The sequence below is a fragment of the Strongylocentrotus purpuratus genome, unplaced genomic scaffold (genome assembly GCF_000002235.5).
Source record: "Strongylocentrotus purpuratus isolate Spur 01 unplaced genomic scaffold, Spur_5.0 spur5_scaffold_21, whole genome shotgun sequence".
In the NCBI taxonomy this organism is placed as follows: Eukaryota; Metazoa; Echinodermata; class Echinoidea; order Camarodonta; family Strongylocentrotidae; genus Strongylocentrotus; species Strongylocentrotus purpuratus.
The window spans coordinates 13,077,400-13,091,958 of NW_022145607.1; the positions used below are offsets into that span (position 1 = coordinate 13,077,400).

The 14,559-nt window shown below is 39.7% G+C and overlaps 1 protein-coding gene across 1 annotated transcript; it reads left to right on the plus strand.

Annotated features, from left to right (window-relative positions):
• The first annotated feature begins 6,654 nt into the window (after nt 1-6,654).
• On the plus strand, nt 6,655-12,230 carry LOC115927865 (pancreatic lipase-related protein 2-like). Its single transcript, XM_030994158.1, has 5 exons — nt 6,655-6,673; nt 7,130-7,419; nt 8,102-8,333; nt 10,980-11,122; nt 11,720-12,230. Exons 1-5 carry the CDS (start codon nt 6,655-6,657, stop codon nt 12,017-12,019), a joined length of 984 nt encoding a protein of 327 aa, XP_030850018.1. The 3' UTR covers nt 12,020-12,230.
• Nucleotides 12,231-14,559: the final 2,329 nt, after the last annotated feature.

Consider the following 14,559-nt stretch of genomic DNA (forward strand, 5'->3'; position numbering starts at 1 on the left):
ACAGTGTATCCTAGTTTGCCAACACTAGTCACTTACATTGACAGTGTTATCCTCGATTGCCAACACTAGTCACTACATCGACAGTGTTATTCCAGTTTGCCAAACACTAGTCACTAACATTGACAGTGTTATCATAGCCTGCCAAAACTTGTCACTAACATCGACAGTGTACACTAGCTTGCCAAACACTAGTCATCAACATCGACAGTGTTATTCTAGCTTGCCAACAATTGTCACTAACATCGACAGTGTACCATAGCTTGCCAAATACTAGTCACCAACATCGACAGTGTATCCTAGTTTGCCAAACACTAGTCACTAACATCGACAGTGTATCCTAGCTTGCCATCACTAGTCACTAACATCGACAGTGTTATCTTAGCCTGCCAGCACTAGTCACTAACATTGACAGTGTTATCTTAGCCTGCCAGCACTAGTCACTTACATCGACAGTGTATCGTAGTTTGCCAACACTAGTCACTAACATTGACAGTGTTATCCTAGCTTGCCAAACAGTAGTCACTTACTAGTACATCGACAGTGTACCCTAGCTTGCCAAACACTAGTCACCAACATCAACAGTGTACCATAGCTTGCTAAACACTAGTCACTAACATCGACAGTGTTATCCTAGCCTGACAAAACTTGTCACTAACATCGACAGTGTACTGTAGCTTGCCAAACACTAGTCATCAACATCGACAGTGTTATTCTAGCTTGACAATACTTGTCACTAACATCGACAGTGTACCATAGCTTGCTAAATACTAGTCACCAACATCGACAGTGTATCCTAGTTTGCCAAATACTAGTCACCAACATCGACAGTGTATCCTAGTTTGCCAAATACTAGTCACTAATATCGACAGTGTATCCTAGCTTGCCAACACTTGTCACTAACATTGACAGTGTTATCCTAGCTTGCCAACACAAGTCACAAACACTGAAAGTGTAATTCCAACTTGCCAACACTTGTCACTAACATCGACAGTGTTATCCCTGCTTGCCAATCACTAGTCACTAACACCAACAGTGTGCTTTAGGTTGCCAAATACTTGTCACCAACACCAAAAGTGTGCTTTAGGTTTCCAAACACCAGTCACCAACACCGACAGTGTGCCTTCGGTTTCCAAACACTAGTCACTAACACCGACAGTGTGCTATAGGCACCAACACTGAGATTGTACTTTAGGTTGCCCAACACTAGTCACCAACAGCAACAACAGTGTGTTTTAGGTTTCCAAACACTAGTCACCAACACTGACAGTGTGCTTTAGGTTTCCAAATACTAGTCACCAACACCGACAGTGTGCTTTAGGTTTCCAAACACTTGTCACCAACACCGACAGTGTGCTTTAGGTTTCCAAACACTACCAACAGTGTCCGTTAGGTTGCCAGACACTAGTCACCAACACCGACATTGTGCTTTAGGTTGCCAGACACTAGTCACCAACACCGACAGTGTGCTTTAGGTTTCCAAACACTTGTCACCAACACCGACAGTGTGCTTTAGATTGCCAAACACTAGTCACCAACACCGACAGTGTGCTTTAGGTTTCCAAACACTACCGACAGTGTGGTTTAGGTTTCCAAACACTTGTCACCAACACCGACAGTGTGCTTTAGGTTGCCAAACACTAGTCACCAACACCGACAGTGTGCTTTAGGTTTCCAAACACTTGTCACCAACACTGACAGTGTGCTTTAGGTTTCCAAACACTTGTCACCAACACCGACAGTCTGCTTTAGGTTTCCAAACACTTGTCACCAACACCGACAGTGTGCTTTAGGTTTCCAAACACTTGTCACCATCACCGACAGTGTGCTTTAGGTTTCCAAATACTAGTCGCCAACACCGACAGTGTGCTTTAGGTTGCCAAACACTAGTCACCAACACGGACAGTGTGCTTTAGGTTGCCAAACACTAGTCACCAACATCGACAGTGTGCTTTAGGTTTCCAAACACTAGTCACCAACACCGACAGTGTGCTTTAGGTTGCCAAACACTAGTCACCAACACGGACAGTGTGCTTTAGGTTGCCAAACACTAGTCACCAACACCGACAGTGTACTTTAGGTTGCCAAAAACTAGTCACCAACACCAACAGTGTTACCCTCAGGTGCTTACATCAATATCATTGACAGTGTGCTTCACTTGTCCTACCTTATTATAGTCTCAAGTCCAATATCTAGATCTCATATTCAAAAGATAGAAATAAAGCAATAAGAAGTAATAGTCCGACTATAATCGATGTTACTAGCTCATACCCAAAGTGCTGAACGATCAATCAACATCCTTGATCATGTCAGATTCTGACGTGACGGGTCCCTGTATGGTCAGTGACATAGACCATCACTATCATTGACCCATGTGCACCAACACATCAGTGGTGTTATCACAGGTCATGTCTAGGCATCCCTTGTCCATGCAGGTTATCACCAGTCATATGGTTGTCGATAAGCCAAGTAGATCTTTGGTTTTGACTTGTATGGGTTACTAGACACCTCACCAACAGTCTGGATCATCACCAACTCAAAACGTATATCAGATTCACCTAGGACCAACTTTGCCGGTTGGTCTTGGTTCTCGGTCAAGGCATTACGACATCAAAGTAATGCCAGCCACTTTTACCAATTTTTATTAAGATGGTTTGATTCTTCAAAGACATCAAACCCAACCTGACTAAGAGTCAAGAAAAATAGAAAAAACAAAAAACTTAAATCGAAAATCTTTTTGTTTTAAAGTGACAAAAACAGTGTCCATGTATTAAAAAATGTGAGTCCAATGCAAATAAATCATATTACTGGTATGTTTTAAAAGCATACTTCAAACAGTTGAAAAAACAATTCTCAAATTCAAATTAGCTATAGTAAATACATAATTCAGGGTTTAGGCTTTTAACTTCTTTAGGATTGGGTATAACTAAAATTTTACCAGCAGAATCATGATATCGAGTCCAAAGCTACATAATGCAAACTAGGGTTGGGTTTCAAATTGTCAATTTGGGAGGGGATGGGGGGTGGGGGGTTACGTTTACACAGGGTACCGGTACAGTGTAAAGTAAACTTTTGGGGAAATATCTAAACGACTGAGCCTTTCATCAAAATTGGGGAGGGGGTTTATAATATCAACCAAAATAATCGAACGGTATCGAGGAGCTGTTAGTTTTCCTGCTTAGGTGTAGTCGTCCTCAACCTTCAACATCTGCCCAGCGGTTCCATTGGTTGTGAGGAGAACTCCATTGCTGACAGTAACACCTTACCACAGCATGGAGTTAGAGATGACTCGTTAAGATCTGACGTCATCCTTGCATTCTCAACAACCACATCACCATCAGAACCGTAGCCGTGATCGATGGCCTTGAAACATCTTAGGCCATCCGGAGGACGCTCTGAGATTTCCATCTCTCTCTGGTTTGAGCGGAAGACTGCATCATCCCATAACCATCATCCATCCATATGAACCAATCCGTTTTGCAACCTGTTCTGTGAACCACCAGTACAACCAGCATCATCATCGAACCTACAACAATTGTGGATCCACACAACTCTGGATCCACACTGCATCGCCACCAAGCAAAAATCATTTCTGTGCAATTGCCAATTTGTGGCACAAAGTATATTTATCTATGAGAGAGAATATTTATCTATATTTATGTTTATCAGAGAAAAAAAAAATCCTATTTATATCTATCAAAGAGAGAAATTTATAGGGGTATTTATTATGTATTGAATTTCACAAGCTATTATGAAATAGTCTATCAAGAGATTTATTTATTACTGGAAAATCAAAAAATTATTTTAAAAAATGGGCAGATGAAAGTCATAAAGAAATTCAAATAGAATGCAGTAGAGCATAAGTTAGCATAATAAACCTGGACCTTAAGCACCACATGTGCTCACATACAACCTAGCACTCACTCCAAACAGTGATGTCAACCTAATTCACCCTGCAGTAGGAAAACAACTTACCGAAAAATCAACTGAAATCAATTTGTTATCAATATTGTAACGGAAAGCGAAGATAATGCCGCTTGAAATATATTATGCATTGCTCCTGCAAAAAATTATATACCAATTAAAAAAAAAAAAAAATTATATATCAATAAAAGCCAAAAAAACTTAATTTCTGTTTTGCAATGGTGTCTTTGTTGGTGTGTTTTGGATATATACAAGCATTAATGAGATGAATTATACTTTAACAGTACGATAGAGCTGATAAATAGCAGTTAGGGAGGGGGGGGGGGTGATTAAATGAGAGAGAGGGGGAGGGGAGGGGGAGATAAATCATAAAGTGTCTTAAGACACAGGGAACATAACAAATGAGATACAAAGAGAAAGGGGTGGTACAGAGAGAGAGAGATTGATGCCATGAGACTAGATGCGAACACATCATAACTGAGAGAAAGAGAGAGACACACAGAGGAATAGTCCGTTCGTTCTTTTTATACCCCACACACAGCGCGGTCTCTCCACTGATCGCGCAATCCCCAAATTTCCGTCCACACGAATTCGAGGTCCAGATTTAGAGGAATGGCTAGGTCTACTTTCAACGTTGAGGGTGTGTTATTTTATCAGCTGATTGGGTGCGCTAAACGAAAACGGTACAGAGGCTGGACTAAGGAAGGGGGTGACTGGAGAAAGAAATGGATCGACGGGGGAATAAAGAGACACAGAGGACGACAGTGAGAGATGAGAGAGAACATGATCCGTAATTGGCGAGCGTTTGAGAAAAGAGAGAGAGAGACAGACAGAAAGCAAGGGGCGATTGAAGAAAGAAAGGGATAGTGGAATAGGGCACATAGAGGAAAAGGAGGACGACAGTTCGAGAACGCAAGAGAAGAAGAGGTGGAGAGAGATGGAAAGAGAACATGATTCGTTGGCGACTGTTCGAGAAATGAGTGAGAGAGTTGGGTAGAGGGCAGACTGAAGGAATATAGGGGCAGGAAATTTAAAGAGAAACAAAGGAGGAGGAATACGACAGTGAGAAAGAGAGGGGAGAAAACGAAGACCCTTAATATTGACCCACCCCACGCCGCCAGCTCCGAAAGCGATCGAAAAGGAAGCATAATGTTCTAAGGTGGATTGACGATGAGCCGTCTATTGTTTTAACCGTATAATTTTTTTTTTGACACACACAAAACAGTAGGCATTACTTTAAAATGCAGGTCAATCAATTGTTTCTCTCATTTTCTGTTTAAAAAAAAAAAAAAACTTAAAGCTAAAGACCAGTTATGGTCATGCAATTGCATAGTGAAAGAAACGTTGTGAAATCGATCAGAAAAGGTTGATCATCTAGCATAGATGTACTGCAAGGTTCTGGAATCATCAAAATTATAAGAAATTTGGCCAAGTCTTCATAAAGTTAGAAACACTGTACACAGAAAGATGTATATGGGACTACACACACGTGCGCGACACGTGCATTTGTATCTCTTAACAGTCTATAGATGACTTTACCAAATATATCAATTAGTAGGCGGTTTCCCGTCAACATTTTTATCGTCATGTAATATTCAAAACATATTCTTTTACATGATTGGTTATAAAGAGCTTCCATTTCATTTTTTGAAATTGGGGCGCTTCCAATACTGGTCTTTACCTTTAATATCAACTTCCCCTTTAATCGGTTGTAGGTCGAGGCACTTGTTTCTAAAAATAGTCATCAACCTAATGTAGCTACAGTGAATTTGCATACAATGTTTCGCACACGTCATACCGCCCTTGCACTATTTGTATCGACAGGTAGATTTCAATGTTTACGTAAATAGTGGCATATATTTTCAGAAACCTGCCTCGACTATTATTTTATATGTAACAGGCCAGGGGCGTACGCAGAGGGGGGGGGGGGGGGGGGGGGGGGGGGGGGGGGGGGGGGGGGGGGGTTGGGGGTTCAATTAAACACCCCCCTTTGGTATTTTTATGTATGTAAACCCCCCTAAAAAAACCTAAACCCCCCCCCCCCCCTTTGGGTTTTTTTTAAATTTTTTTTATTTAAAAAAAAAAAAAAAAAAAAAAAAAAAAATTATACCCACGGCTAACCTAAATAAGGTGACCTTACCCCCTCCCCCCAACGAAGAAAAATGTCCAATTTTGAAATTTTGAGACCAAAAAAAAAAAAAAAGTGTCCGCTTACCCCCCCCCCCCCCCCCCCCCCCCCCCCCCCCCTACTGAGCGACTTTTCGGCCGGCGCGATTTTCAAATTTTCGGGAGCAAAATATTTTAAACCCCCCCCCCCCCTTGAAAAAATCCTGCGTACGCCCCTGGCTGGGGCCTGCGGGAAATACAGATGTGGCTCCCCCTCGGCCAACGAAACCCAATTATATCTCATTATTCATGTAGCACTGTGTCTAACCTTACTGTTATTCCTATATAATTTAAATAGAGTTATTAGATGATTGCAGATTCCATTTGATTGTGAGTACAAATTTTCGTACTGTTATAAATGATCAAAACTCTTACTCTTTCGCGAAAGAAAAGATGATATTCGGGCAAGTGGCGTCAGCCTGTTGGTCAGTTCGAGACAGTCCGATTCTGGGTTAATGGGTCATTAATGGTTTTGAGCTATTCTTACAGATTGAAGCATTGAAATTTATGCTTAGACCTTTTTGGAGCTCATGAATGCAACAATCTTCACGTATTTTGTTTTTCCCAATGTCTTACCATGAAGCAGGTATTTTCCCTTGCGGATTACAATGGAACCCAATTTGTGACCACTTGTAAAGAAAGACCACCTGTCTAAACAGGTCGTTCTGAGAAGTGTTCCCCTCTGAAATGCACAAAAGCTACATCTGCATGTGCATATAGATCACCTGCTTTTATACAGACCACATTTCTTGTCACCCTTGAGTAATCTTTATTTACAGATGTAATACTTACACTATGAACATGACTGACAATGAGAGCGGACAAAATATACAGTTCCTCAGGTAGACAAAGGAACATCCCTTACTGCTATTATGTAAAAATGTGTAGAACAGGTGTCACATGCATATTCACCTTTTTACATAATAGCTGTGAAGGGATGTTCCTTTGTCTACCTGAGGAACTGTATATTTTGTCCGCTCTCATTGTCAGTCATGTTCATAGTGTTATAAAGGAAATATTATCCTGCTGTCCCTCTTTCTAGCGCTCTGTAAAGTTTGCTACGACGATGTGGGTTGCTTTAGTCGAGTCTTTTTTACCTGCCATCATCGACACCCGGACTCGCCGGCCAAGATCGGCACGACGTTCACTCTCTTCACCCGCTCGACCGCCGGCGACGTCGGAGTTGGAGAGTCGATGGACAGGAAAATTCCGTCAACGATTACAGCGTCGAAGTTCGATGCGAGGAGGGGTACGAAGATTCTGATACACGGCTGGAAGGGAAGTATGGAGGGATACAGGTGGACTGGTATGAGGGACGCTCTGCTTTTGAGGGTACGTGGAAGACAAGAGAATATTATTTTAACAGAAGTTGTTATGAGAAATTGTAATACTGTCATGTGCAGAAGTAATACATTGCTTCCCCTCCATAATATATCCCCCCACTCTCTCTTTCTATCTCGCTATTTCTCCCTCACCCCTCTCCTTCCCCCTCTCTCTTGCTCTCTCTGTCTCTGTCGCTCTCTCTCTCTCTCTCTCTCCTCTTATTCCCACTCTCGATCTTCGTCCCTCTTCCTCTTCTCTTTCACCTCTAATATAATTTCTTTCTTGGTACCATCCTTTCCCACTCCCTCTTTAACTGCCAGTCTCTCCTTAATTCATTATTTTCCATTAATTTGAATTTATTTGTAGATATTCACGATCGCAAACTATATAAGTAATTAACTTTATCGGTTATTTCTATACCTTCTTTTACAACCAACAGAAATAAAGTTCGGATGACAAGAAGATGTGTCATAATCTTTATTTTTAACATTTAACAGTTGAAGCATCACAATCAGGCTATTGAATTTGCCTCTTATAGATTTTAAAAATAAATAATTTGCGATCTTGTGTAAAGTTTCCATGGTTGCGTCATGTGTTCTTTTTAAAGCAATACAGCCCTGAATGTTAATAAGGGCTGATATTTCGGTATTTTGACACTTTTCGCCACTTTTACCTTTATAAAAACACAAAGGAAGACGTCAACGTGATCATGGTCGACTGGTCTTTGGGTGCTCGAAGACAATACCCGACGTCGAGAGCCAACTCTCGCGTGGTCGGTCGCCAGGTCGCCAGGTTAATCGAAGCCCTCAATGTACACGGCGGGGCTCTTTATATCGACGTCCATATCATTGGGCACAGCTTGGGCGCCCACATTGGGGGCTACGCAGGGTCATCCACCCATGAAATGATCGGAAGAATATCAGGTACGTGATTTTTTTTAAAATTATTGTTATTATTTATTCGGCCAATCATAAAAGCACAATACAATTACATTTTGACAGATCATGCAATACATACGAAATACAAGAGGAAAAGGGAGGGAGCAGCGTGTGGGCCAGGGCTCACAAAAGTGAAATTCAACACTATTACCCGGAGGTATGTGAGCCCTCAATGTTGCTCCCAAATCAACTTAAATATAAACATAACATTGTCACATACATAATATTGCAAATTGTTTGAAAAAAAATCTTAACTCCTCCCTCCCTCCAAAAACTAAGACTAAAATGACACATTATTTTATTACATATCGCATATTCCTACAAATAAGGATATAATTCAGATGTACCAAGACAATTATAAATCATTATGATACAAGCAGCATTATATTAGAGTAATGAGGAATTAAACAGGAATCTGGTATCTTCAACAGGGTTGAGAAAATCACATAATGCATCTAGTAAAGACGCAGGATATAAAGCTTACGGTATGCAAGGGGCCTAGTATCAAAATGAAAGTGTATAAATGATGTAAAATACAAGTATAAAGAGAATATAAGTGTTATATAGGCCTGAAGAAAGAATGTCTATATTATCTGTGAGCCTATTAATATGTAATAAATAAGTAAGAGTAGTTATGTACAATACAATTGTTATATGTATAATGTTTGTACATTAAATCAAGCAAAGAGTGGCGCCCCCCCTAAAAAGATAATAACAATGATAGTGGGCTTACCGACATTCTGTTAAAAAAATAAGATGCACCATCATCATGACAATGACGCATTATTACGTTATCTCAACATGATTTCTGTAGGAGTCAATAGCGCATTGATAATGCCCTTGAGTTGATTTTTCGGAAAACGGTTTGCATACCTGACTCTCAACATTTTGCCGGTCCGTTCGCGTCTTATTTTTTCGTACCACGGCGAGGCCAGGTTGAGCTCGCGAGGGAAACCTGCGCATGCGCACTCGCGAAGGAAACCAGCGCATGCGCACATGGAATCCGGTTGGGTGGTCAATAGGGTGAGAGTTATTATACAAATCAATCCTTCATCAACTCATCGTCAGCTCAATCGGTAAGGACAGCGTGTTACTAATAGCACTTTGACGTTGACTTGAGGGTTCAAATCTCAGTTTATTCAGTTTTTTTGCCAAAGCAATAAATAATCAAAGTCTGATTGTTTGTGACCGCTTACGTACGTAGCTTGTTATGTATGAAAATGAGTACATACTGGAATCTGGCCTCGCCGTGGTACGAAAAAATAAGACGCGGTCCGTTCATACCATTTTCTTTATAATAATAATAATAATGATAATAATATCGAATAATTAGGAGCGCTAAAAACAATAAGTACCATATAATAGCGCTTACAATGAAAAGAGGACAAAAAAGTACAGTACAGGGAGTATATCCCATAGATCATTGGGGAAAAGGGTGAGTTTATCAGGAAAGTACTGACATAGTCTAAGAACCTGTCCTGAAATAGTCACCCAATTAGACCCATGTAGCATTGGACCCTTAAAGAATCGTAACTGAGCATTATTTTTCTCAAGCCTATTCCGGTCCTTGCACGCTTCTTTCGCCCATAAGATGTACACTCTGGCGAAAGGTGTCTTGGATTCGATTACGTCTATATTAATAATATTTCCCCAAGAGCATTACGTGTATTCTAATTGTTTAGTACAATATACAAACTATTTTGAATATATGGCAGATCAAATATGGATCAAACAGTATTGGCAAAGTGACACAATTCCTTAAAATTGTGTTCATGCACTGTTCTCACTAATGTATTAGCAGCTGTACACTTGAGGTTCTTGTCTGGCATAAGGCGTACTTCCCACCGAGTTTGCAGGCCCAAGAAAGGGGGGGGGGGGGTATTTTTGTCATTTAATTTGCGCAGTGCTGAGTAAATGCCCTAAATTAGAAATATGATATTAATTGCGGGGGGGGGGCATATAGCTTGAATTACTTAAAGCTATTTTTACATTCCATTTTCTTGTTACGTAATTATGCAAATCTGTTTCCTGATGCAATAGAATACTAGTGAACTTCGCCTTTGTTGAAGCGGTACTCTCTAAAAAAAATCGAGTGATCACGGACGTCACTCCTCTGGAGAGTGAAAATGTAGTGAAAATAGAGTGAACATTCACTCTGTTCTTCTTAGAGAGCACTCTAAAATCAATCGATTTGCACTCCTAAATAAGTGATCACAGACGTCACTCCCAAGAAAGTGAAAATAGAGTGAAAATTCACTCTTTTTTTTAAAGAGAGTATTGCTAGTAGTATAGCATCCTCCGATGTCGGCGGCGCTCTCCACTTTGTATATCAATATGACAAACAGATGCTTCGGCCTCATACACGTAGGCCCCTATTGAAAGAAAATGGGAAATGGGGCCTTCATTAATTTGATATTAATTACTGACCCAATCTCTCCCCCGCCTTCTCTCTCTCTCTCTGTCTCTCTCTGTCTCTGTCTGTGTCTCTCCTCTTTCTCTCTCTCCCCTCTCTCTCTTTTTCTCTCTCTTTTCTCTCTCTCTTTTCTCTCTCTCTCTCTCTCTCTCTCTCTTTATATATATATATATATATATATATATATATATATATATATATATATATCTTTATACCAGGTTTGGACCCTGCAGGCCCAGGGTTTGGCGGGAAACGGGTGAGGAACTTCTGTCGTCTAGACAAATCCGATGCAACTTTTGTTGACGTCATACACACTGACGGTGAACTGATCGCAATGGGAGGGCTTGGGCTCATGGATGAGGTAACTATGGAAACTATTGTAAAAGATGTTCCTCTTTTTTGTGATTAAAGAAGGGGAAATCAGAAAAGGGCTACATGACGTTAAACGTAGGCCTACTCATTTCTAATCTAATTTGGTAGTACAGGGGTACTATCTCTACCCCCCCCCTCATTTTCGCCTACCCCCGCCTCCCACCCATCAACTCTCTTTATCTATATCTCTACCTCTGTCTCTGTCTGTCTGTCTCTCGGTCTCTCTCTCTGTCTCTCTCTTTCTCTTTTTCTTTCTTTTCCCCTCTTTCCTACTTTTCCACGTTTTACGCCTTCCCCCCCAAAAAACAAAAAAACAAAAAAAAACAAAAACCTTGGCGGTGGGCCAGGGGGCACATTATTTTCCGGGGAAAAAAAGAAGGATTTTCAGGATTTTTATTGACTTACCAACAGACCGACTTATTTTTTTGAGTCATTATTCAGGTCTCAAATTGAAAGGAATCTTTAGTGTATTCCCTGGGAATTTCAAGGGTAGAAACAAGGGCGGGTTGTGGTCTCCTAAGTTTGCCAGTATTTCCCTATATTCTCTGAACACTCAGTCGCTTCTTTGTCCTAAATCTTTTCACAGCTTGGCCACCAAGATTTCTACCCCAACGGAGGGACGGACATGCCCAATTGCTACTTCAGCATCATCTGCGACCATATGAAAGCCATTGCATACTACACCGAGAGCATCTCCAAAAGTACCCCATGCCGCTTCAGGCCCACCACTTGGGCACCTAAATGGGACAACTACAAGAAGGGAATACAAACCCGGGACTGTCGGAACATGGCTTGTCCCGATATGGGTTACACTGCAAGTCCCATTCATGACGAAGGCGTGTTTTATCTCAAAACAAATAAATATTATCCCTTCTGTCAAGGGTGATAGGCGATTTCAGGAAAATTACCACAAAATGGAAGTACGAAAGAAACAAACATCAAAACTCTTATGTACACTTTGTTTAAACGTTGTGATGAAGATCTGGGCCCTGTATTATAACGAGTTGATATCAATCGCAAATTATTTGCGATTGATATCAATCGCAGCTATGTACACAAGAGATAGGAGATTGCAAACTTGCGATTGATCGGAGGACTTACGATTGATTTGGATCAATCGCAACTCTTTGTAAGACGGACCCTGTAGATGCCTACTATTAAAATGATAAGAGATACATTATGTACATATAAAAGTAATTCCTACTTCTTTTCACCTTCGAATGTATCCACGGTCTCGCTCCGTTATTATTATCTGAACTCCTGGGACCCGTTTCACAAAGCCTTTTTTCAAAGACAAATGACAAAAATCAGTGACAAATCTGCTAATAGCCAATCAGAAGCAAGGATTTCAGTAGGTTATAACAAAAAAATGTCATTTGTCTCCGACGACAAGTTTTGTGAAACGCCCCCTGCATACATGTAAATACCAGGCAGTTTTCCCGTGCTCCCTTCGCTCCTCTCAAGGGCATCATGCTACCAACCCTTGGTGACAGAGCATTCACAACTCCTGCATCAAAACTATGGAATAATCTACCCAGATTCGCAACCAGCACTTTTTAAATGCCTTCCAAAAATATCACAAAAGCTCACCTCTTCTGATAATAACATTATTGTAAAGTGCTTTGAATATTGTTGTTATGATTATTACCATTGTTATCATTATTGCTATTATTATTTCTTCTTCTTATTATTATTTTTATTATCATTATTTTTTGTCTTCATTTTAATATGCCGTGAATTCCTATTGTTTTTTGCCTGTTTATATTATCATATTTTGCTGTTGCTGTTATCATAAGTTAAAGAGCTGCATGCACTTCAAGTGTACGCTTACGCTGCAGCTCTTCTGCATTTTGCTATGTCAATCGTTCCCAACATTTTGTTGAACAAATAATATTCAATGACGGTGATTCACCACTATGTACAAAATGTTCAGATTGTTACTGGTTATTATTGTATGAAAAATTGAGAAATCAATCAACCGAACCAAAATCAAATCAACTTATTATCATTATTATAACACAATGTTTTGTGTGTTTTTTCTGTTAAACTGCTACCTCAACATATTTCATTTAACCCATTGCTTACACTGGAACCGAGTGGCCCCTGTATTAAGCCTATAGTAATGAATACATTTAGTTGTCAATAGGTTAATGTGAAAATACAATTTTAAATATGTCAAGTGTATAGTCAGTGTATCTTTTGTAATAGTTGATCATTTTCTTCTTCTTTTTATCACCATTATCATTTTCTTTATGTTTTCCTTCGAGTCAGAGTTAGAGCCTCAACAGTAGAACAAAACCTGTGTGTAAGTAAAACCATTCAACCTAACTGACATTAAAAAATAAACATACAAAACTTTGGATACGTAAATTTGAATGATTTAGATGTAATTGAAAGTTGTTTCAAATTATAATTTAAACATATTTTCAGGGTAATAAGGATCAAAATAGAAACACGAAATTTATGAAAATCAAAAACAAAGGCATTGGTGAATGGATAAAATGAATAAATGAATAAATTGATAAATGACTGATGAATAAATTAATAAATTGATGAATGACTGATGAATAAATTAATGGATGGATGAATTGATGAATAAAAGAATGAATGTTGGAAAAGTGTAAAAATGTCATTCATATATGGATGCTTAATAATAATCTTAAGCTAAACGATAGTGAGCGTGCATTTTGGGTTATCGGAACTTCACAACAAATTTCAAAATAAGAGTTGGATCCTCCAATGTGAAACCCTTTGTTACAGCAAGGAATTTAGGAGTATACTTTGATACTAATTTGAACATGGAAACACAGTCATGTTAGAAATATATGCAAATCAACATACTATCTTCTATACAATCTCAGACGTATCCGCAGATATTTTGATCAAGAAAGTATGAAATTGGTTCGATATGCTCTCATCACAAGTAAGCTTGATTATTGTAATGGGTTGCTGTTTGGAATGCCTGATTCTCTGATATAGCTAGGTTACAAAGAGTCCGAAATGCATGCCCAGGTCGAAAAAACAGTTAGATACCAGTTGAACCAACTGGTACTGGTATCAGTTGATTCCAATTTGTGAACTGGATTCAATATGGATATTGGAATACTGGAATCAACTGGTAACCAATTGATTCCAGTTGGACCAGTTGTCAACTGGTACCAGTTGATTCCAGTTAAGTGAACTGGTTTCAATATGGAAATTGGTTTACTGGAATTAACTGGTAGCTGGTACCAGTTGATTCCAATTAGTTAACTGGATTCAATATGGATATTGGAATACTGGAATCAACTGGTAACCAATTGATTCCAGTTGGAATACCAGTTGTCAACTGGTACCAGTTGGATCCATTTTACCAATTTCCATATTGGAAACAAACAGTTGATCAATAACCAGTTGATTACCAGTAGCGACCAGCAATCAGTTGAT

What these genes read in the sequence shown, in the direction of transcription:
- LOC115927865 (XM_030994158.1), top strand. An exon ending in GGGACGCTCTGCTTTTGAGG is followed by an intron (nt 7,420 to 8,101) that starts GTACGTGGAAGA and finishes AAAAACACAAAG; the next exon opens with GAAGACGTCAACGTGATCAT. An exon ending in AATGATCGGAAGAATATCAG is followed by an intron (nt 8,334 to 10,979) that starts GTACGTGATTTT and finishes TCTTTATACCAG; the next exon opens with GTTTGGACCCTGCAGGCCCA.